Source organism: Anas platyrhynchos, chromosome 7, assembly GCF_047663525.1.
Source record: "Anas platyrhynchos isolate ZD024472 breed Pekin duck chromosome 7, IASCAAS_PekinDuck_T2T, whole genome shotgun sequence".
Lineage (NCBI taxonomy): Eukaryota > Metazoa > Chordata > Aves > Anseriformes > Anatidae > Anas > Anas platyrhynchos.
The window spans coordinates 13,782,398-13,808,452 of record NC_092593.1 but is presented as its reverse complement, the minus strand read 5'-3'; the positions used below and the strand labels follow the sequence as shown (position 1 = coordinate 13,808,452).

Sequence of the window (26,055 nt, the reverse complement as noted above, 5' to 3'; positions counted from 1 at the left end):
TATTAAAACCCCAGCTATGAAATTAAATATGGGTTTTATGGGAATCTTAACTTTATAACAAGGCCTGAGAGAACACCCTAGGCTTAGGGTTCAGAATGAAAATAAAAATAAACCATAGGCATTTCTAAAATATCAATTTTGGGAGCTGACTCATAATTTTGAATGTCTGAGGTTGGTGAAACTGTTTATACAGTATCTGTTACATCTGGATGTTAAGGAGTTTTCCCATTCTGAAAAACATTCCTTGTCCCACATCAGTATAAAACCAAAAACCATTTGAAAACTTTTCTAAGAACAAAAATCACAAAAATGGTCAGTGATTTCTCACCTCAGACAGAAAATAATCAACTGATTATATTACTCATCTAGCACATGCTCAAGAAAGAAAAAACTGGCTTGGATGTTTACGTTCCTTGTCACAAGTCTCTGGGTAGTGGCTCTTTCTTGGAAATTCTAATCAGAAATGTTACCACAGATTCAAAAATCCAGTCCTGACAAAACTACTCCAGATGCTAGTAGGAATTTTTAGGTTCAGCTTTTTGACAAAAGCTAGGTTAAACACAATTTTTCATACCAGCAGTAGTTACCTACAATGTCTTCTTTAAAACCGACAGTGACTTCTGAAGAGGTTAAAAGTTTCTGCAAGTGATGAAAAGCTGAGTATTATAAAAAAGATCTAACATGTTTTGCATAGTTATCCCAGTGTAGTCATTTGGTGACAGCAGACAAAGGACTACTCCAGCGGGTAGAAAAAGTAGTAGTAGTGAGGAAAGAGAGAGTATGTATAATGGAAATGCTGCAATGTAACATACAAGCGTGGCAATTCCCTGAAATGTATCAGAATTTAGCTAAACAAAAGTAGATCTTTCGGAAAAAAGCAAAATAATTAAACTAGACCTAAAAACTTACTGTGGACTTTTCAGGTGATGCAGGAACATCAAATGTTTCATTAATATGGTTATCCAGTTCCTGCTGTGAGTGTGAATGATGAATTTGGTTCCAACTGTTCTTTTTAAATTGTTTGGGTGGTAATGCAGGAGGCTGCCCATCTATAGGAGTTTCTTGAGATCTAAGTACCAAAATAGAAGTAAAATCATTAGATACTGACAATACTTTAACAATTTCAGGTAAACTAAATAAACTGCTTGAAGAAACTCAGGGTTTAAAACCTGAACATATGCATATATTTTGAGAATCTTAAAGATTTACTGTGGTGGAATACATTGGAAGTATATGCTTAGCCATGTTACTGCCTTATTCTTGAAAAGCAATAGTACATAGAACAAGTGAGTTCAAGTTTTATACTTTTTCCTTTCCCCCCCCCCCCCAAAGGTTATAGCACTCTTAACCCATTTTGTGTTTAAAAACTATAAAATTCACTGTATTTACACAGTTTACTTTTGCTAAAAATAAATATCTAAAGTACATGTCACTTAAAATGTTTCCTGCAATAAGAAAACCAATTAGATCACAAGTCAATGCCTGAAATTAATCTTAAAAAAAAATAAAAATCTTAAAAACAGACAAAAGCATTCTAATGAAGTGCTCCCACGCTATTTTTTGCCTTTTGATCTAGAAATAGGAGTGCAAACTCAAGTCAATTCAGCTGTCCACCCACATTTATTTGAAAAGCTCAGTGGAGGTGACAGAGTTAAAATTTTCAACTTAAAAGTATATATATACACACACACAAAGGCATATTTCAAAAGAACTTTGGTTTTATTCCCCTTTGAAATTTTTTGAAACATTTGTAAAAATGGCATTCAGAGCATGCATTTTTGAGTTGAGTTTTAACATCATTACAGAAGATAGAATAGCAGGAACTTCTATTTCTGTTTTAGATCTTCAAGCACTGTACTGTAGATTAATAAAAATGCTCTCTGTGTTTATGTGCAATATAGATCATTTCCTTTATTAGTCCTTTTGGAATAAAAGCTTAACCATATAGCTTGTATTATATAGATGATTCATCTTTCATTATATGGCTTTATACTTAAGAATTAAGGAGAACATTTTTAGAGGCTCGAAAGGGCAGTTAGCATTAGTTCCTATTAGCTTAGTTTGAATGTCAGTTTCTAAATACCAGCAAGGATACATGCCTTCCTCCTCACAAAACACATTAAAAGGTATTATTAAGTAATTTAACTACTTATGGCAACAGCCCACTGATACTAGCAGCAAATCCCAAACCCATGAAGAATGAAGTTACAGGTTACAGCTAAACCTGAAGAGCACACCACCACCAAAACCGGGTACTGCCATTCTTTCACTCACACCCGTGCCCCTGTCCTTGAATGACACCAGTGCTCCTCCCTTGGCCAGCCCAGCTTACCAAACCAGCCAAATACAGCGACTTTTGGACAAGCCTGGGTAGCTCTCTGCTGGTTCAACAGGACGAATCATCTCATCCCTAGGTCGAGCACTGTGAGGGGAGGGAAGTACACTCCCAGAAGCCAGAAATAGGACAATGTCCCTTTCGTTATCAGCAAGCTGTAGCACTGACTCATACTATAACATCCCTCTAAAAAACACAGGTACTCACGTGGCTAGCTGCTGTAAACTGTTAGCTGGGTAAGACTCTCGTTATGAGACAGAACAGCATTTCAGGTTGCTGCAAGTCTGAAAACCTAAAGGCAGCTGTACATCAAATTCTATCCCGCAGAATTTGGTTCTGTGTAACTAAAGGGGAACAGGGCCCAGGTGCACATTTTCAAAAAAAAAAAAAAAAAAAAAGAAAGAAAAAATAAGATCCGTATTGCCGGTGATCTGATGATTTAAAACCAGGGATGAACATCTTTCAAAAACTGCGATAATGGAGTGGAAAATGGAACATTTCTCTAAAAAAAGTGCACATTTTCCACTTCAGTTTTTAAAAATTTAGCCATTTTTCTAGAACACAAATATTGATTATTATTTTTTTTTGGTCAATTTAGGGAAACAGCACATTTGAAAAGATCTTAACAGTATTTTGAGAGATACTTTTGCTTAATGTCAACTTTTAGAAAATAATAGAAATAATATCTTGTGACACTTTTCAGTGCAACTAAAAGTAAAAAGCCTTTTTATTATTATTGATAAGTACCTTTTCAGAATAAAGTTTTGTGGAGAGGGAAAAATATGATGGTTGCCAACATTTGCCGAATGAATTTTCAAGGCAACTCTAAATTATTTAGACATTGACTTATGAAGGTCACACAGAGCTTTTTATGTACCTGTGTATTTATACTTTCAGCTCTGGCCAGCACAGGTTATTCATCCTTTCAAGTGAAGGGCAACACGGTTATATATTTTCCTGCAAACAATTACTCCTGAGAATTTTAAACTGAATAAAAAAGGAATGGGAAACCTTCATAAAGACACAAAAGGATTCCGACAGAAGTAAATGTTGGAACTTAGGTTTGACTAGATGTTGGTCCATACATGTCTACAAACACAAATTCCTACAGAACATACAAACGTATAGAAAAGATTGGAAAAGTTACTTAAATGAGCATTTTAGTCGCAGCAAGGCAAGCACTGTAATACATTAGCATAACGAATTGTGAGAACTAACAATCAAGCCTTGGGCAAAAACTTCATTGCTTTATATTTGCCCAGTCAGCTTTGAATTTCCTTATGAATGCTTAGACAATGGCAGTGAAAGCAGCCTGTTTTGCAGGCAAAGCAGCTCTCTGTTTCTGCTTTCAGCAATTTACATCATAATAAAATAACACACAAAACCTCACACTGACTACCTTTGTGTATTTTTGTTACAGATATCCGGTCTGACCTTTCATAATATATTAAGCAAACATTTCATACACATACCCATAAGTTCATTAAACTAAATATATATCATGTGCTTTTGGAATTTAAGGTTATAATTACCTCCATAAACTACAAGCTGTTCTGAATAGCACATGCGGATGAAGACAAAAAAAGCAGATTGAAAGACTGTGCTACCTAACCTATAATGCCCTTCTAAACTGCGCTGAAAATCTAATTTCTTTTGCTATATTGACTCCAAACTTCAAGAGAGCACTATACAAACCATCAGGTTACTCTTACTGTCTTGCACACACAAATTTGATCCGTAACTAGGAATTTCCAATAAATTAGCAGATGGACTACTCTAATCTCCCAACTTGGAATAATCTAAATATTTAACATATAGCTTTGTTTTTTTGTTGTTGTTTTTTTTTGTTTGTTTGTTTGTTTTTTTAAGTGTAAAACAGTACCATTTTTAATTATATGGTCAATATAAACTTTGTGACTCTACTACTTTCATTCATAAATACCAAAGCTTGAATCAATAACATCACCTAAGATTTTCAGAAGACTCTGAAACCCTCACGGTTCACATTTTTGACAGTAATATCCTCACTCTTAAAAGTACCTTATACTAAGTGTCTATAGAGGGAGATTAAATTCCACTTCTGAACTTCCAACAAAGGAAAAAAAAATTAGTGATGGAAGAGCAATATTTTTCCTATTAGGGCATGAAAAGTGCAAAATCATGAAGAACACCCATAGTTGCATAAGTAACTTGCACAACCACTTCCTCTCTACTTTTAAGGTTCATTTCTATGGTAACTTACACAAATCAGATATTAAATAAACAAATCCAAAGAACCTTCAGGAACATATTTTACAACTTAAATTTAGACTAGAGGCATATGAATAAAAGAGCTTTTTAGAATTTTGCTTACTCCACTGTATCACTCTACCATTCAAGATGAGTTTCTCATAACTGACTTCATTTGTCTTGGAACTGAAGGAACCTGCGTGCCCTCAGTACAGTAAAACTTAAGTATGAAAAACAGATTCCCAAGTGTTCCAGTTTTGAGATTCCCTTGCCACACAAATAGATTAAAAAGACCATCAAAAAAAGGGAACTTTCTATTATTAGGCTAAAGCACTGCTTTTTCATTTCTGAAATCTAAACAATTGACTGTAAAATTATAGCTAATAAAGTAACTTGTGTTATTTTACAAAAACCTTAACAGTTTTCTATTGTATTTCCCTCCCCAAAGTTATGCAAAGTTAGTGAAATAGAAGGTACAGTCCAAGCAATGTTTTAAAACCTTAAATACATTCCCAGTGTATTTTTTTCCTGAGACATACCAGCTGTTTATAAAAATGTAATTATGCACATGTTGTTTTATAGTTCTCAAATGGTTTTGAAACCATTTGCATAATTTCCTTGCTTATAGAGATTACACAAAACTATGAGGATAAATTTAGAATTATATGTGTATCTACATATAAATGATATTAACACTGCTGCTGTATCTTTTTATATTGTGCACCATTTTTCCCCCAATTTATCCGTAGTCTGGCCACCAGTTTATTCCAAGCATTTCAGATCTTTTAATAACTCAGGTTTTTTGTTTGTTTGAAAATAAATACTTTTCCCGTAGAATTCCTTCAATTCACGTATAGATTCTTTACAAAGAAAACCTTTAGTTTGCAACCTGCTATAATAATTTTGATTACAAATGAATATATAATCTTTTAGATGACAACTATGTCAAGCAAGAAAATCCTTGCATGAAAAAGGAAGATATTTATAATTCATATCTACAAAGGCTATGTCATCCTTTTGAACTTAATATACAATACTACATTTTCATCACCATTGCATAGTACTCTTACAGCATCAATAATATCCAGATTGCTAGGAAAAACAAAACAGTGCAGTCTTAAACAAAATAAAAATATACTCTACAACAATGTACAAAGTATACTAAGAACCTCGGAATGCTGGGGTACCAACAAGGTATTTTAGCTGAGTAATTTGTATGTCTCACAATTCTGTGTTTTGACAAAAAGCAAAATTTCCAAAGTCATGGGAATTTAAAACTTAAAACAAACTTTACTTTTATAACTTTAAAGCAAAACAATACACTCCAGTTCTACTGAAACCAACTTTTACGTTCACATCCAGACACTGATGGTCACACTACAACAAACCCACATTTACATTGGGCAAGGGGAAAGGCATGGCAATCCTGTACTAGGAACACCTCAGATATACATGTAGGTCTTCATTCCTGTATAATTTAATTTTTTACTAAGTCTTACACTAATAGCCCCTGAGCAATGGCTACCTTTTTATTAGATTTTCTGGCTCTCCCTAACCAAAACATTTAAAACTATATTCTCTGTGGCATAGATTTCTGACTTGTTATCCTCAGTAGCCCTGTATGCTCCCACACAGTAACAAATCAACAAAACTTACGGTGATGATTCCAGTATTATGCTGTTAGCCTGGGTGGAAGATGGAGATCGGTGGTTCACAAATACTTCACTTGGCGAAGTGTGAACCACATGGTCCACTAAATGTCCAACTGATGAGGGTCGTAACCGGGCTCCTTCTTGAGTGAAGGCAGAGTTTCGACTAAAAGGGAAAGCATAGCAATGCAATGTGAAAAGAATTTCATTATTAACCTACATTTCTTACACCACTACGAAAGAATGCTAGAAAAACACTTTTTCCTCTCAGTGAAAGCATATGTTCACATACATAGTTCTATGAAATAATTTCAGGTTTCAAAAAATCACTGAAACAATTGTCAGATAGACGTACTATGTTTCATAACTTTCTTTATGAAAATATTTTTTGCACACTTCCAAACACACTAAACGGCTATTTTTTGTATTTTTAGAGAAGCCTGAAAGATAATGCTTTCAAGGAAAAGGCTACTAAACTGACAGTCCACTCAATGAGAAGTAAAATGAATCCCTGAGAATAAAAATCCTGTTTGTTCATGGAAGAACCTTAATATCCATTAAGACGAACATTTTATCCCCAACACCTTCTCCCAGAAGAATCATAAGCATTATACTGAGAGTCATTTCCTTTCTGTGACCCAACATTTTCTCATCTGAAAACTAGAATTGTGGCATATGCATGTATTCTTAAAATGCCTTGAACCATGAATGATTAAGTTATGTTATACTATAAGCATCTTTATTATATAATTTTAAAAGTAATTTTAAAATTGCTGCAGATATTTGTAACAACCTTCTTTTGAATAATCTACTGCAATGCCAATGAATCTTAAAATCTTGCTTAAGTAATACAAAATTGGATAATGCAGATTCTTAAGCCAGTTTCAGCACACTGAAATAGAAAGGTGCTTATTTTCCAAAAGAAATCAGAAATTATTTTCCCCTAACTAGTATAACTAAAATAAAACACAGCTCTAACATGTGAAAAGCAAGCTTTGAAGGGAATAAATGCAGAAACACTGAGGGAAATAAATCTGCAAGGATTTTTGATCAAGTAATTTTCCTCAAAGTTTTAATAAGCAAAATTATCCAGAACTAATTATTTCTGAAATATCACACAGATATCATTATTTTTTCTTAGCCAATTGAATAATTTAATTTTAACCGTGTTTGAGAGAAATCAAGCTCAAATTTAGGGTAGCATGCTACATGTTTGAGTTGAAAAGAGGTTGAGTGAAAAGTATCTATAATTCACCCCTGAACAGGTTCTCACGTGGAGTTAAATGTTCCAGAGACCTAATCAGCACATAATTTTGTCAAGTTATTTGTCTCCATAAAGCATTAGTCCTTTTATTACACAGGTAGGTCCCTGTCATTAGAGGCAGTCACTTATAGGGAGAGATTCAATGCTACTTACTGATTTGGGGTTCCAGGTGGAGACCTTGATGGCAGGCTCTGGGTTTCTAACCTATCATCAGACAGTGAGTTCCTACTCACTACTTCCCAGTCCATCCCACTCATCAATTTCCGTGCTAAGGGTTTACTGGGGGATCTAGAAGAAGAAAGTAAAATAATTGACCAGAAAGTATAAGAGGTCAGAACAATATTACATAAAATTAACTACAACAAAACTCTAGATATTCTATCAAAGGAAACCAAATCATATGCAAAACTCTAGATATTCTATCAAAGGAAACCAAATCATATGGAAACAAATGTAATAATGCAAAACTGTAGTGACGTGCTGTGTTGCATCTTCTCAATATATTGTACTCCATTTTCTGTACTTTGTATGAGAACATCAGTGAAATACAGTCATGAAATACTGTTGGCTGGTACAAAGGCAGACACGGTAGAAAAGGAACCTATTAAAACTTCACCAGGCATTTCTAATGCCTCAGAGAGAATCTGACTAAAACAGAATATTCAAGAGGTACAAACTCAAAAAAAAGAAAAGAAATGCTAAGTAACAGAACTGTTCAGCCGTCTCAGGAAAATAAAGCTGTGTGAACATCTGTCCAAAAAAGCTCCCAAAGACTTTGAAGAACTGAAAGCAGGGCAATAAGGAACACGGCAACCAAACTGCTGGGCTTTGTCTGCTCATGAGGGTTTTTCCTTCAAGGTGACACACGCTTTCTTCCAGAACATGTCTTGACACCAATAAATGAGATGCAATCATCTTATTTAATCTTCGTAGTGGCTACTTTTGGGTTCCATTCAGTTTTGTGCCAAAAACATCCTTCAAGTTGAGGTCATTATCCCCATCGTTTCTTGTAAGAAAGGAATCACTTTTTATTTGTTGCCATTTCTTGATATTGAGGAAACTTTTTCTTTTCATCCTCCAGTCATACCAGGATACATACTCACCTCTTCTGCTGTTTCTTTCTCATATTTCTCGAGTACATCCTTTAAATATCTAAGGAACTACTATTTTTCCCTCTAATAATGGACAGTGTCAAATGAATCATCCAAGGCTTGTGGTTGCCTTTCTCTAAGTGGCATCACATGGGCTTGTTCAGCCATCCTGCACCTAAACATATCCAGACTTCAGCTTTCTATTGTTTTTAACTGAAGATTTTTCTGCCAACAATAAAAATTCTTTCTAACAACCCTTAAATACACGTCCTTGTATTTTGTATCAATGAGTTTTTACTTCACCTCTACTACCCTGATGATGCTACATAGATCAATTTCTCCCCTATTATTAGCCAACTCCAGTGATATTGGTGTCCCCCATGATACCTCAATTTCAGTCACAATCCTTTAGTTCCCATTTGCCTTTATATTTTATCACTACACTCTTCTTAGTTCTCCAACTTCGGAGAAAAAGGTGACAACATGTTACTGTACCAGCATATTCTCCTCCATTTCCTTCCCCAGCTCCATACAACCACATCACAAAACTTCTGCCTTTGCTGTGCCCTAAACACCTGGTAACTGTTCTTTATTTTCATCTTATCATTATCACCTTACAGATTTACTGAAAGTGCAAACCCAGAAAGAAGGAACTTTGAGAAAATAAGGAACTACTGACACACAAATTACATCCTTCTGAAAATGAGAACTTCAGCTACAAATACATTTTTGCTTCTCACAGAAATTCAGTTAAATACAAGCCACCACCTTAAGTAGACCATCCTCAGTATTACCAAAAAAAAGGTCTAAAAAACAAAAAGCAAACGTCATGTTGAGTAATCTATCTGCACATACAGGAACGTGCATGTCTTATTGCTTAGTACTAAAGCAGCAGTGATCTAGGTGTGAAGGGTTTTTAACTTTTTTTTTGTTATGTTTATTCCCTCCCTATGTCCTGATGAAGTTCTGAACACGTGTTGCATGCTGTTTTGCTGTTCTAAAGATTTACTAAATAGCAGCTGAAAAAATTCAGAGTTGAGCAAGATGGGTTGTTCTAAATCCTATTCCTTCAGGTCTTAATCCACCTGAAAAAAATCTAGCAGTGTATCGATAACTGAAAGCAGACAATATAGCAGCTGTTTATTTCCTGAGAAATAAGACACCCAGCTTCTTTGAATGGATCACTGTATTTAAGCAGTATTAATTTGATTCAGAAATAATTAGCTTGATATCAAGTCAATTAAACCAATATTCTCATTTCCATAATTTGCTTCAAATATGAGCAACTGAGACCTCTTTAGAGATTTTTATTCACATAGCAAATTCAAACAGTTCTGAATGAGTACAATAAAAAGAAACCAGCAGAACTGAAATACATATCTAATGTTACCAGCTCATTATTCTTTTATTAACCAAAGGCAATCATTAGCTAGACTTTGCTGACACTAAGTTTGCAGCCAGCAGATCAGCACCAGAAGCCAGCTCTGCCAAGAGGTAAATTCTACTGACTAGAAAACTAGCTAGGGGGAAAATGCAGATGAACACAGTATAACCAGGGGTAAATTAGGTGAACATGGGAGTGAAGATACAGTACCGACAGACATGTAAAGACACCTACTGAACTATCTTCACGTTCAGTGAAAAATAAATAAATCAACAGGTGGATACAGGAAAGTTTTGGTTCAAATGCACAATAGCAGCAAAAGGGGAATTTTCTTGCCTATATAAACAGAAAATAAATTATGAAGAGAGACACAAGTATGGGCACAGGGAAAAAAAACTTTTTTTTCTTCAAAAAATATCACTTATGAGTGCTTCAAAACCAACTCACCCCATCGTATCTTGAATCAGTTTAACTACATTTTGAAAAACTTCCTCAAACTATGCAACAAATTAGTACAACCTTAAAAATTAAAAAAGCAGCACCTCCTTCCTTATTGAAATAATCCAATGTTAGGAAAACTCACCTTTTACTGTGGATATGGTCTGATCTTTCAGAAATTATACCACTACCATGATAAACAACTGCAGAGTTTATCAGCAAAGGTTCGTTTCAATTATTTTATTAACAGCTCTAACCTCAGAGTCCCACCCACTCATGTTTGTTGCCTCCATTTCCTGTCTTTGCAGAAATTTCAAAGAAAAAATAACCACACGCAGCGCTGAACTTCTCAGTGCTGTGGCTTTTTGATACTGGTTCTCTTTCCAACACTTAGAAATAATAAGTTTTGATGTTTAATTAAAATTGAACATGCATCGTGAAATATTCCTGCACACTTATTCTCTGCTATTAATTTATTACAATACTCAAACTTTCACATGACGTAGTGCAGATGGGAGGAGGAGAGTAAGCACAAAAAACTTTTGAAATGCTTTGATAAACTTTGAAATTCTGAACTCTGCATTTGTCTGCTTGTTCTGGATACTTCTACTGCACCCCACCACACGGCACTGCTGAGTAACCTGTTTTCAAATTTAATGTTATTTTTGGCTTATCTGCAGAAACATTCCTAAAAAAAAGTTGGAAGAAATCACATCTGAGTAGGGCCAGAGACCAAAAACTTTACATGCTCCCAAAAACCAAGAACAGTCTTAGGAGCTGTGATACCATATCAAATATAAAAAACTAGAAGCAGGGATAAAATTATATAACAACCAAAAATAGCGTAACACCAGTGGTATTGACTCAGCTATAGTACACAAAAAGTTTCAAAGCATTTGTTTTGAGGTCCCACAGCTAAAATGCTAAATCCTCACAAGTTGGCAGAGACAAAATTGTTTGGGGATACAGGAGGAAATCTTTTAAATCGTTTCTGTCCCCAAAAGAAATATAACCTGGAGCCACAGCCTTACTTTGTATGTTGACAAGAAGCAAAGGGAATGAATTTCTGAGCAAAACTAGTGACTACTGATTCAGACAAAGAAACTGAAATTATACACAAGTCTGCAGATATACCACAAAATGACATGTACAGTTTAGAGCAGAAGAATTTAAATGACCTGAGTAAATGTATGGTTGAAACAAATAGACTGGATTTCTGGAAACAGAGATTGTAACCTCATGATAGACAGCTTAGAAATACAAACGACTGAAATAACCACACTCTATCACATGATATGTATAAACAACCTTCTCTCAGATTCAGTATATACCATCAGAACTGAACAGAATTAGAATATCTTGCCAGAGAAAGCAATGTTCTTTAAGAAATCTCACAATTCATGACTTGAAAGATAATAGAAGTGAAAAAGTTCAGTCCCTTATTATGCTCCTGGGAATTCTCACAGATTTTTATGGTTTGTAAATATCCTGCAACAAATGAGGCCAAGAGAATAGCTATAATGAAGATGAAAAAAAATCTAAACAACCGCAACAACGGTCTTCTAAATGCTGCAGTTAGTGCTGCATGAAATTACAAAGCAGCATCCACAAAAGGTATTCATCAAATTTATTAGACTATTTCCTTTACAGTAATAGGCCCATTTTTAAAATTAATTTTAAAACATTTTTATGATTTAAAAAAAGTCATGAATACAACTTCAGCTAATTTTATATTAAAATCGTGAGGACAAAGAGCTAAGCCTGACAACTGTGGGTTAAAACCACCTGCTTCATTAAAATTGATGTTATTTTATTGTATGTTATGTTATTGTAATTTTTTCCATGCCTTGTGCTCTGTATCTATGTTCTATTTGACATGCGAAAGCTGGGTGAACATCACTTGTGGCAGCATGCATTTCCCATACCAGAATAAATTGATAATTCAAATAAGATCTCAATTTAACTAAAAGTATCATTTTCTTACGATGAAAGGATTTAAAAGTTTCCTTATTATCTCAGTATTAGCTCAAATAGAGCAACTTCTATTTAAATGTGAATGGGAAAATAAAGACTAAATCTGTACAGCTTTAAAAAAAATCCTATTTTTTTTTTCTTTTAAAACTGTCACTGAAAATAAGTATTTTCCTGCAGATCATAACTGATCTTGAATAAATCTTCTGATACGGTACTAATAAAAGCAACAGTAAATATTCAATTTTTTAAGAGGCCACTTCAATCCTGAAAGTCCTGAGTGCAAAGTTAGCATACTTGTACTTTCATAACAAAAAGCAAATGACACCTATAACAACTTCCAAAAGATGAGCCAACTGAAACAAGACTGTCGCTTGAAAGGTTAAAAAGCTGTTCAAGGACATAATTACTTTGTCTGAGAAAAACACACTCAGAAAGAGAAAGGAAGGTTCCAGGAACAAAACCCACGCCATACTTGGAAAACCTTAAAAAGCAAAATTTAGTTTCTGTATGAATACAAGGCCTAATATCTGTTCAGTATTTCATCTTGAAATGCAGATGTTTAATAGACAAGGAATTAAAGACAATGTTTTTAGATTAAGCTCCTTGAAGCACGCGTTGTTTGACAAATGACATCCATTTCGTGTTTTTTTTTTCACCCTTTAAAATACAACAAATCTTTAAAATTGAAAATGCATTAATCGCACACTGTGCTGGAGAGGACAAGAGGAGAAGCAGATGATCTATTAAAAGCTTTTCAAGGTGTATTTATTACAATACACCATTAAATTCAGTCCACTCTGTGACATATGTATGTGTGAATCAGATGTTTATCAGTCATCAACATTACTAAATAACTTGAAAGGTAATTGAAGATGAATGCTGTATTGCTCTGTCTAACAGAAACAGAGGAAAATGCAATTACAGAGGACAGAAGAGTCAAGTATTTTATTAACTAAAAAAAGCAGAAAAGACTTGAGGAAACATCAAAGCAATTCTAGCCACGGGTTTCAATTTTATCCAGAGTATATATTACAAAAGACAAATGACCCCAGCAATGCTTGCTCTGGTTAGACTCAAAGGGAAGAGTGCCATCTACTGAAATAGAGTTTCTAAAATGAAGCATATGTTCCTCAAAACCAAGTACCGGCCCTCCTCCCTCTCACTTATTTGTGGGAAATTGCCAAGTTCAGAGTGAAACGTGAAATACATAGCGTTTAGCTGATTTATTACCATCTTTTAAACAAATATGAAAAAGCTTAACTGACACCGTGTTGTGCCTTCTGAGTAATAAAGTCACTCCAATCAAAAATCTAACCAGAAACCCTGAGTAAATTAGATTTTTAAAAAAGTCTAGAGCACACAGAACAAATTGGCCTTAGAAAATTGACCTGATGAATGACCATGTCACAGTACAGCCCAAAAATCCTTCTAATATGGAGCTGGGTATCTGTATTGTGTCCAGCTAAAAACCCAGGATATATTGCAAAGGGAGAAAGGAGTGAGGGAGGGGATGGAGGAAGGAAGAGAGAAGGAGGAAAACAGAAAAAAAAAAAAAAAAAAAAAAAAAGTAGATTTAAGAAATACCACAAAAAAAGTGGAAAATAAAAAATGCTGGGGGCAGGGCATCAGCAAAAGTATATTAAAGCTAAAGATTCAGTTTTAGTTATCTAATAGCTACTTAATCGTTTCCAAGAACAACCACAAGAAAATAAATTTTACTGATGTTGTTTCACAATTCCTCTGTCATCATGTGGAGAACATCTGAAATTGGGCAGAAATGGTCCCTCAAATGGGGGGGGGGGGAGAAGTACTCTGATAGAGGAGGGTGATTTGTTGCTTCTTTGGGAGGGATGGGGTAGGGGGTTGAGGCAGAATCTATCAATGCTGTGAAAAAACTGCTGAGCTTGATACTTAAAGTCTGTGAGCATAAACTTGAGTTCCTAAAAGGGTAACTATGTTAAAAGACATTCCCCTGCTCAGTAAAAGTGTAAGCAGATAAAAAGCACACACAGAGGATGCTCCCTGCTCATAAGGATTCTTTATATTAATGATCAGAGTCTATTGCCAAATAGATGCAGCAACACTTCTGTCTTTGAACACTGCATCCTAATTTTTGAATGAATAACTAAATCTATGCCTCAACTGCTTTCTCCTAATCACTAATCCCCTCTGGAACCTGAAACACACAAACAGCTTCTGTGGTTAGCCAGCTACTCTGTGACAGCTTCAGAAGCAGTGCACTCAGTCTGAATTTTCATCCTAAAGTACCTTATTGGGACTACAGTGATAAAACTGTTCTCATCGAGACAGACATCCACCACAACTTCTTCTAAAGAAAGTATGCATGCACTGTGTTAGAGGTTGAAATATCAGGGATGAAACATACTCACTAACTCAATGTTTTAACAGAACAGCTAGAAATCATTCTTTGCAATAAAGACAGCACAAAAAGGGCTAATAGATATAACTACAAACTACTCAGATGGAAGGCCATTCTCATTTTCTCTGGAAATACATAAAATGAGGAAATATTAAAGAATACTCTTACTGATTGTCTTGACACGCGATTCCCTTCCACTTCTGGCTATCCCAAAGACATCCTCCCACATCAACGTTAACCTCTTTGATAGTTAAGTCATGCCACCAGCAACAGTGAATAAAGGTTACTCTATTTTATGTGTTTAAAACCAGCAAACAATGACACCGTAACATCTTAGAAGGTATAAACAGAAGATTTACTGATCCAGTACTGATCCAATGTTAATTGCTTACCTTGCGAATACTCTGTCTTTGTTTGCTCTTTCTTTACCATACTGTACAGACTGGACCTCTGTTCTCCCACTAGAAAACAAAACAAGAAATATTAAACGCCACCAAGTTAGGATATCAATTTCCTGCTTAAAACTGAACCATCTCAACAAAAAGTCCTAAATCCTACTTCCAGTCATGCTCAAGCAATCGCACTAGCATTAATACAGTCCCAGTTTAGACAGCAGTTGGTTAAGTATAAGTCTTCTTTCACATTAGAGTGTAGCTGTAACAAAGACCAATTAACATTAGGCATAACAAAAGCCTTCTCTTTTCATCCTTCTTCTATCCAAAGCAACAAGCAAGTTCTGCTTGTATCTTTTGGATAACACTCCAGACTATAATCTTTCCTGTTGTAGCCACAATGAAAAGTAATGGCATCTCCTCTGTACTTCTCCTAGACTATTCCCTGAATTGTCAAAAACTTAGTTGCTACTTAGTTTAGCAAAATATCATTCAGAAATTAGATAAGCACATCAGGATTCTATTCTGCTACACAATTTATCAAATACAAACTAAGAACTTGGAACTTGCTGACTCTTCATTTAAGACCAGATGTTCTGTGTCAAATCCCTCATATTTCGTAATTTGTTCTGGAAAACAATGCAGTGTTCGTGTCTATCAGAAGTTAAGCATTGGTGTCTAGGGTCCAGCAAAAACTCTCCTTGTAACCACTTTCTCCTTTATTACTTCATATCATGGCACAGCCAGAGAATGCATATACACGACCTAAAAGGATAGCAAAATTACATTGCTGCTCTTCTCTGTCCGTTATAGGGACATTTACATTGATATGACATCAAAGAATAATTAGTCTTTTTCATATCCACATTACAGACCTAATACAGCGTTAAATACAATATAATTAGGAAATAAGATGGTAAGCACTTTAGGTTTGAATCTTGTACACCAGATATAAAAGCCAGAATTAGAAACTGGAGCTAGATGGAAACATCCCTCTACCCCAGGCAATGCCCAGTAGCAGCTGCTTTTAGGGAAAGAGTATAAAGAACGAGTCAAACAAAAGATTTCTCTCCCCATATATACTCCAGCTTCATATATCTCCCCATATATACTCCAGTCCAGACAGTGGACCTTCCAAGTCTGATACTGGTCTGTGTTGTGATTGGGAGCAAGACTTTCCATCTGTTTTCTATGTGCTTTTTGGAATTCATTTAGATTTCTAGGCTCCACAACATCCTTTGGAAAGAATTTCAGAATCCACCTAATGAATGTGTAAAGGATGGAGAAATGGGCCAACAGGAACCTCATGAAATTCAGTAGAGAGAAATGCAATGACCTGCACCTGGCAAGGAACAACCCTTGCAACAGACCAGGGGCCAACTGGCTGGAAAGCGGGTTTACTCAACACTGGTGAGACCACATCTGGAGAGATGTGTCCACTTCTGGGCTCCACGGGACAAGAGACGCACGGACATACTGGAGTGAGTCAAGCAAAGGGGTCATGAAGGCAATTAAAGGTCTGGAGCATCTGATGCATGGTGAGGCTAAGAGAACAGGCTGTTCAACCTCAAGAAGAGAAGGCTCAGAAGAATCAAATCAACTTGTATAAATAAATGAGTACTGGGGGAGTAAAGACAACAAACACACTCTTCTCAGGACAAGAGGTAGTGGGAACAATTGAAACATGGGAAATTCTACTTAAACAGAATTACAAAACAAAATACAACAACAGTAACAAAACACAAACCTTTTTTACTGTAGCTTTTTTTTTTTTTTTCCAAGAAATCTCACACTGTATTTGCACTGCCTCCTACTAATAATTCATTCAATGTTTTCAGAGAACTACACACAAAGCTTCAAGACAGGAATAGCTTATTTATATAATTGACGTTCCTCCTCTCTCTTCCTATATACATTATTTTGCATTTTTTGGACGTTCAACTTTAGCTGCCGTTTTATTGCCTACTCATTCTTCACTGTGACATACCAAATAATCTTTCTCTAGTCATCTTAACTTTTTACTACAAAACCGCATATGACTGGGAACTTCCCTTCGTTATGAAAATTGGACCTAATTGTTGTTTCCCACCTCGTTAAATCAGTTGCTAATATACAAGAAAGCTCCGTGCTCTGTTTGGCAGCTTAACTTCATCAACTAGGCGTTGGTAAGGAACACAGTGAGTGCCACTTTGACAATAAAAGGACAGTGTACAGAAGTCAGATTTTCTCATCAGTAGTCTTTTTGATCCCTCCTGGAAGTTTGTTGGGTTTTTGTTGTTTTTTAAAACTTTAAAATTTGCTGCATTAGAACCTTTTAGTCCAATAACTAATTACATAAAATATTTAATAGTTCAACAATTTCATACCCCTGATTTCTTTCAGAAGTGGAGATAACTCTGTCTAGCCCTGGCAGTTCAGAATTTTATTAGTTCATTTTAATTACAGAAATGCTGGCTAGGAGGCTCTAGTCTAACCTGCTAACACTGAATCTTGTCTGGCCATGGTTTTTGTCTAGCCAAGTTCTGAAAGTTTCCAAAAACAGAGATTCCACAACCTCTCTGGGTAACTTGTTCCAGTAATGAACTACTCAACCAGCAAAAACAAAAAAAATAAAACAAACAAATGAACGCGTCCAATTTGAATCTTCAAGGCAAACGTGTAACGTCCTTGTTGTATCACCAGCACAGGTTTGGTTCCATCATTTCTGAAACTGACCTTGAATTAGCTCTAGGCTTATTACCAAAGCCTCCCTTAGCCTCCTCTTCAACAGATTAAACAAGCCCAGTGCCCTTAACCTCTCCTTGTGTGCCATGTTACTACTATTATGCTGTCTCTAAACAAGCTCTCAAACTACGTGCAGAAATTCTAGCCTTTTGGCTGCTTCATTAACTTTAATGACCTTTCTCATTTTTATACAGTTTCCCTTTTCATCTTACATTAACATAAGTTGAATGTCATCATCAAAGAGCTATTCTGCTACAGCAACCATGATGATTCAAATTCAGAATCTTTACAGAAATGAAAAAGCTCCCCCAGATTCATGACAGTAACACTGAAACCAGTCTCAAATACAGTTCAGGATCGCAGAATGCTGTTTCTCAAATGGATGCTGTGAACGCTGGTCAAAGAAACAGATGGTATAAAATTTAGCCTCTCAATTACTTTCCTTTTTATACATTTATGCAATTCACAAGTGTAACAGAAATAGCCCATTATTGTGCTTCCTAGCTTTTCATCATCTCCCTTTGTACGTCACAGACACTGTTGCCATTCTAGACAGCTGATTAGTAGTAGCTCTATTACTCCCTAGTTTAGGCACAATTTAAACCATAGGCATTCTGCCTCACTTGCAGAGACAGTTAACCCAGTTACTTTACTTAGCTTGTTTTTTTTTTTTTCTTTTAAAACATAAAACACTTTGAAAAACCATACCATTCACTGGCATTACAATACAAATCATATTTGGGAATTATAGTTATGCCTCTGTCATTCTTCGTGCTTTTTGCCTATTATATCAATTTCATCCTTAAAAATTATGGATTTCATTCCACCCTTATTTTCTAAACTTCTGCTTCTGGTGCCGAGCATACATGTTTTTGTCTTCATCTAGTTGCTTATTTGTATGCATCTTGCTTAAGTGGGCTTTACTTGTACAAGCTTCACTTCACTGATTTTTATTTGATCTTTATTTAGGTCTGTTTTGTTGCTGTTGCTGCATGCAGGATCTGAGATCCATCAGCTTTCAAAAACACCAGGCCAAACACTTTGAAGTTCTGAAACAACATTTTTTTAGAAAGAAAAAAAAAAGATAAACATAACCCAGCAGGTAGGCAGGCAAAGAAATGCAGCCTGAGAGACAGCTACAAAGTATTAGCTTGATAACAACTGCTAATATAACAATTGCGTTTTCAAATTATTTCAGAAAATTACTGACTCATGCCAAGAAGTGAGAGGAACAGTTGCAGGATTCAAAAGCCATTTGAACGATGACACTGTTTAACCTAAATTCTAGGTAATTCCCTGTGTTTATTTATGAGTTACCTGTTCTTTTATGTTTTCCCATATATTTCAAACAAACCAGCACTTACCAGTACCGGAACTTTGAACCCAAAGTGAAATAATGTGCAAAAAAGTTCTTTTGAGGGGGGAGCGGTCTGTCCAAACGGAAGAACGTGTGATGTTCAACACAAGCTTTCCATAAATTCTTACACGCTCGGTAGTTCACCATATTGAAACCCAGTAATGTTTCTCTAGATTCATGCTAGAAGTGGGAAAAAAAAAAGGGTTTCAGATAATTATTCACAGTTACATTTGAAATAAAGATAAACACAATTTGCATTTTAAAAATATATTATTTTTGAAGAGGTTCTCTAATTTTACATTAACTTTATATATTATAAGCCCTTTTTTTAAAAAAAAAAAAAAAAAGAAAGAAAAAAAAGAAGGGGGGTGGGAAGGCTCTTAAGAGTTTTCTTTAAAGGCATTTTTAAGTCTGTAGCCATTTTATTTATTTATTTATTTTTAAATGAGCCTGTCCGAAGGTTAACATACTGTTCAGTGTTGAAACAAGTCTAGATGGGATGAAACGGTTTCAAAAGGCAGGACCCAAACTGCATCAATAAACTCCTGTGACCAGAGAACTCAAAGGCAACATTTCAAGATTTCTACAGTTGAGATTAAGAATTTAATTCTCAAGAACAATTAATAAATTAGTAAATTGGGTTCCTACTAAAGGAAAGACAAGCAAAGTTGCAAAGCAAGCTCAGCTATTCTGCCTGTTGAGGGAGCTTGATTACAAACTTTATAGGCCAGAAAACATCAGCACACTGCTTTCTTTTCACATTACTAAATCTTCTGCAATATTTAGCATACTTTCATTGCTTTTAGTTTGCAGTAAACCCCTTTTCTAACTCTAATTTTGCTGGACTGCTCACTTTCAGATTTGCTGAGATACTGGGGCACAGACCCAGCACTGTTCAAGCAGTGTTGTATCTGGGAAGTCAGTAGGACTAATGGCTAAGAAAGACACTGTGCTTTCTGTCACACGATGAATTTAGAGTAAAGAATAAACCGGATTATAAAAGTAAACAGCAAATTATAAATATCTACTGATGAAATTCAATAAATTATAGGCAATAAACTAAAAACTGATCATGTACATCATGATCTGTACAGTTAAAAAAGGCTTTCCCCAAAATCAAAATATATAACAACATTATAAGCAAAATACATTTCTATCCTACAAGACAGTATCTTTATATAAATTATGGCTTGCATCGTCAAGATCCAAAGGATGAACCAGCTAAGGTTTTAGATCCCAACAAAGTTCTTATGACGTAGCAAATTCTAGTGCTCTGTCAGCTTTTTACATTCTTGGAAAAGAGAGTTCGACAAGTTATGTGAACTGATGACCGTGCATTTTTCATGTCACTCTTAAAGCACTATAATTATGGGTTGGGGAAAAAAAATCCTGCTGTTCTCCCTAGTTTATATTCCAGAGAATGAGCTGATCTGGTTCTCATGTCACCATCTGATCACCACATCAGACATGAAGCATGAAGGAGGAGCTGGTAAGCATGATGAGAAGGAGCTGCAGCTAGATCAGCTTAATTGTAATGCGAAACAGCACTTTCACAGGAACTTGGCGTGTTAGAGCTTTAAAGGTACCTTAACAATAGTTCTATTCATAGCTTCTAAAGCTTTCATTGCAGCGCAGAGAGAAAGGATTCTCAGACCCTGCCCTTCATTTCAGCTACAGCCAGGAATCAATCTTTAGGGTAAAGAAGAATATAAGATACGGGTCCCTAAGCGCACCAATGCTGTTCCTATCTGCCCTCACAGGTTCTCTATAAGTTGGGCGCTTGAAACTTATCTTTGCTGATGCTGCTAGGGTGCAGGCCCCAGTTCTGCTGCTGACTGGTAGCAGGACTTAGAGCAGATTACCCTGGTTTTCCCTGAAGAACAATAGGCCTGGATCAATTTGGGCTCAGAACAAGGTCCCAGGACCACATTTGTTAATGTTGGTAATTCAGCCAAAAGCATTGAAATAACACAAGGGTTATAAAAACATTCTTAGGGGCTGCATTATAGTGTGAGGCTCAGGGAAGATGCCGAATGCTCTGTGAGATGTCAGAGATATTTCAGGGTTGTAGGTCTGTTGAGACAGTGTTAGAAGACTACCCCAGGGAGTCACAGTTGGGTTCTCATCTGAAATAACTACCTCACTAATTGTGCCCGTGGTTCCTATTAGAGAGAGGAAACCAGTTAGCTTGCTCAGGGGGGGAACAGGGAAGCAGTTGGGATGCAATACAGGTGATCAGAGGCTCAGGGCCTGCGGGTGAAACCATAGGGGAGGCAAATACCATGTAAATTCATTTAAATCATAACCTTTAAAATGCACACTGTGTGTCAGGTTACCTATACTATCTAAGAAGAAACACTGGAAAGAAAAGCGCAAAGTGAAGTCTAAACCATGTTTGTGAAGCCTTTTATTAGAAGACAAAAAATAAATAAAAAAAAGCAGCATGGATGTTGCTGTGCCTCTTGCATACAGCAGCTTAGTCCCTGAACATTTGCCTTGGGTAGCAACATTCAAACCCACCTTTGCTTGATTTGAGGTATGGACTTAAAAGCAGATCTCTTACTGCTCAGGAGAGAAAGTGAATTAGAAAAAAATAAATTCTCCAGTGGGTCTCCTTCCCTTTTCCTAAACAAAGAAATACCCCAGGACAAAGCAGTAACTCCCCACCCCCATCTCCGAGAGAACAAAGACTAGCACTTTATAAGCAGATGCCCCAGAGAGTTGAGATATTCCTTCTTCCACAAACAGTAGACAAAAGTCCTGTGAAAGCTTAAAATGTAACACAGATTGTGCCAGTAGTATCAGCTATTCATTCAACCCAATGGCAAAAACTTAGATAGGATTAGGAAACAATCGGCTCGGCATCTAACAAAAGCTGGTGTTACTTCAGTTCAAATATGTCTTTTGGCAGATAAACCCATATATCGCTTTGTGAATCTCGCCCAAGTTCTTTCTAAAAGTCAGGTGGGGCACAAATTTCAGAAACATGATGTATAATAAGGAAATTTTTGTTCATACACTGAAGCCAGGTCTCTGTCAGGGACAAAATCCATGATGCTGTTTTGTTACAAACTCGAGTAATTTATCAGTGGATATCTGGGCTCTAAAAGAACAAAGGAACACACTGAACTGCTTATTTGGCTGTCAAGAATAAAGACTACTAAAGTATGCTGGACAGCATCAGAAATTTGATGCTGACTGTTGCCATTACTGCAGCTAAGGGTGCAATCACCTAACACCGAAAAAACTACAGGAAACATCTAAAGAAATTAATATATACTGAATAATTCTTGAACAGCTTCAAAGTGTGCAAGAGAAGCAGCTTAAGGAACAGGCTGAATAAGCAAAAATACAGTGATGCAAAGTCCAGGGTAGAAAACAGCAACTGCAGTTACAGCTTAGAGGGCTTCCACTGTTGGGTGAAGAAATTGTACGTGTAACACTTCCCACCCCCCCCATCCTGCCCCAATCCTAAACAAAATGGAAAAGAAAATCTACTCCAGTGTGTGTGTGCTTCAGTTATATACTTGACAGACTACACAACCAACTTTAATTCAAGAATGTATTATACTACCACTGGAAAATCACTTTGACATTAAACTGCTTCATCTCACTTCCTGTAAATGATTTATTTAGAACACAGATATAATCTACTAAGAAGTAGTCAAATAATTCTTTACTTATGTTGATGCCTGTAAGCAATGCCAAGTCAGGGAATAAATGTAATAAGTGATTAAAAGATAAGGCGCTTGCACTTTCAAGGACAATTGCAATTAAAAGCTCTGAACACTCATTAGCAGTATTTGAAAAATACCTATTTCAGACTACTCAAAACCCATACAGTCTAGAAAAAAACACTGGAATTTTTTTTCTCCCAAGTTCACCATTTTAATACCCTATATAGCATCTCAGCTTTTCATTAGAATAAATATGGTTGCTTAGCTGTAAAATCTCATATTTACACACAACTTTGAAATATACCATCAACATGACACAAATGTGTTTTCACTGCTATACTGAAAACCCGTGCTTTTAAATAAACACTCTAAGTACTAGACCAGAGATATCTTACTTACAAAATGTGTAATCGGACTTATTTCACCTTGTTTCTGCTACCAGAAAGGAGCCATTTAGCCTCCCTTTATTGTTAAAAAAGAAGGGAAAGGGAAAACAACTATACACCACCAGAGAACAACTTGACCCATCCTAAAACATGCTTCCAATTCATGCAACAAGTTTCACCCTTTGCCTGTATCCTGGTTACTACAGAGGAAGTTTAATGATTAGTTTTGGTACGCTAAATATTATGGAAGTATGTTTCTTTTAACCTAACTGAAGCTGAATGTAGGTGAGATGAATCTTATCCTCAGAGTCTACTCAGGGAAACTAACTCTGGAAATAACAATTTTAATATTAGATGTGATTAAGAAGTTTAAGTATGCCTTCTTTGGAAGCCAAATTTGAGCTTTGATCTTAAGATATTCATGACTTGGAATGAATGAAAATGAAGTTCTTGCCATCAATTTTCATCTGATACATAAAGAAGAACAGTATGAGACTTTTTAATTTGTTGCCTTAGATAAGATATCTCAGAAGAGAAATGACATTAGTTGCATATACCAACCCCATTCTGGTGCAAGTAGCAATATTCAGGGTATTAAAAAGCAACAGAAAGTACAAGATATGGAAGTTATCTTTATATTGCTTCCAATTATATGCAGAATTTTTTACATATTAAAGTTATATATCAAAACATAATTTGATCATTGGGCTGCCAGAAATCAGTTTGCCTTTGGGAACTTGCCTGTAGCTCCTCCCTGGTATTAAAAAAATCCTGTGTCACCATGATGAAATACTCCCCTTCCCCTTTCTGCATCATTACCATTTTTCTGCCTATATCAAGAGATACTTCCATTTATTTCATGTAATAGCCAAAGTTCACTTCTTTCCACACAATTTCTCCAAAACGCTTGTTTAACTCCCTCTAACTCCTGTTCCCATACTTCTGGGCTGATAGCTACTCCTGCTGCTCCAAGCACAAGTGTCAAACTTCTTCTGGCAGCTAATGTACGGCGTGTCTGTATTTAGGCAGTTCCATCTGTGAAGAACTTCAAACTCCCAGGACTCCTTCTAAAGGATCTCCTTTTACACAGTTCAACTCCTGGTTTCAATGCTCTTGCTGGTCACAAGCCATTGGCCTGTTCTGATGTAACAGCTGTTTCTTCCTTCCCTTTTTGTTGTTTAACCATATTGCCTCTGAATCTGGAACAGTCCTATAACACTGAGGGATGCATTTCTCCCCAGAACCTCTTTTTTTATCCAGTTAGCAACTCTGCACTTTAGGTCTTCAAATCTTTTCAGCTGTAAGTAAGAACTGTACAAAACCTCCTAACTAATCTGATGAGTTAATCACATAGCCATATTTTTAATTAATTTTTCCCCCAGTGATATGTCTGTAAGGGTTTAGATTCTTATCTCTTGGAGGCATGCACCAATCCATTTCTTGCCAAATTAAATGCTCAATGGTCCTGTGGTGCTTCATATGGTAGCAAACAAACTCCACAAGTAGAAAAACATACATATTTTTCACATAAAGCTTCAATTTTCTTCTAACAAATAGAGAATTATGCATAAAACAATTACCATACGTAATTTTAAACTGCAAAGACATTCTTCTCTTCCATTTAAATATAAGCAATAAAGCCGACTTGTATTACAGAATCAGAGTAATACAAATCAGCATGTTTTAATCAAACACTTACAAGCAGATATACAAGTGAAGCAGCATTAAGTACTGCCTTTAATTCTAACTCGCTTTCTTCTGAAATTTAAATATAGTATTGATTTACTTTCAACCTTTGCATTATATAAGCAATCATTATTCCCTGCATACAAATGTAAAACTAAGTATTTAGGCAAACCAAATGAAAGAAGTCTTATAAAACATTGTGATGGCCCATTTGACAATGAAAATAACCAGGAATTGGATGAAAATGGAGTTCCAATTGTAGTTAAAGGCAAGAACCAACATAGTATCAAATACAGACATGCAGTATTGAGAAATTTCATTGCTCATTTTTGAGACCAAATTTAAAACAGTACTCACCAATTCCTTCCTAAGTTGAATAAAAAACTGCTTGCACTTGAAAGAAATTTTTACAATCTTCAACCTAAATGAAAAATAAAACCAGAATATTTAAACACTTAATGTACTGCATCATGGTTAAAGGCTTAAATATACCTACTGAAAATATACTTTCTAGAGGACAGATTTCATTTCATTACCATGAAATTTCTATATACAGAAATAAGAGATTAAAGATTATATAAAGTAACTTGTATTATTTGAAATTAGTAAGCCATATATCTAAATTACCTATCAAATTTACTTATTTCTATCCTAAATGCAAGGCAGTTGCTCAATTTTGTATTTTCCCAGCTCCTAAACCCAAAGAGCTATTCTATCTTCAAGTCATCCCAATCTGAAATCCTCTTTTTTGAGACCTCTTTTGTTATACTTTAGAATTAAAAACAAAAATCATACACACAACCTATCAACTCCATCTGATTCCTGAAAGACATTATTTCTCTATGTTCTTCCTCATCTCAAGATATAACCAGAAATTGTTAAATAGTAAAATATCTGGGACAAGGTATAAGCATGAAGATAAGGAAAAAAGGCAAACAAAAAGGGAAACAAAAACAGCAAAAAGCCCACCACACCGTAAGCAGGAATAGCCATTTGAAATATTGCATCACAGGAAAAATCAGCCTACAGATATTTTCATCTTGTAGATTGTCTATAAACATGTGAGATGCTGACAATAATTCCAGACAA

General features: G+C 35.7%; 1 protein-coding gene across 7 annotated transcripts in view; it reads right to left on the bottom strand.

Annotated features, from left to right (window-relative positions):
• Positions 1-26,055, bottom strand: part of PTPN4 (protein tyrosine phosphatase non-receptor type 4) — a 110,352-nt gene that overhangs the window by 19,119 nt on the left and 65,178 nt on the right. For all 7 annotated transcript variants that reach the window (XR_005267248.2, XM_038182488.2, XM_038182487.2 and 4 more), the window contains 6 exons: positions 25,324-25,387; positions 19,225-19,397; positions 15,137-15,205; positions 7,631-7,765; positions 6,221-6,379; positions 910-1,069 (listed from right to left, as the gene is read on the bottom strand). Coding sequence is in view for 6 of the 7 variants with exons in the window: in XM_038182488.2 (XP_038038416.2) it covers positions 910-1,069; positions 6,221-6,379; positions 7,631-7,765; positions 15,137-15,205; positions 19,225-19,397; positions 25,324-25,387 (760 nt within the window). In the remaining variant the exon portion in view is untranslated. The remainder of the gene's footprint in view (positions 1-909; positions 1,070-6,220; positions 6,380-7,630; positions 7,766-15,136; positions 15,206-19,224; positions 19,398-25,323; positions 25,388-26,055) is intronic.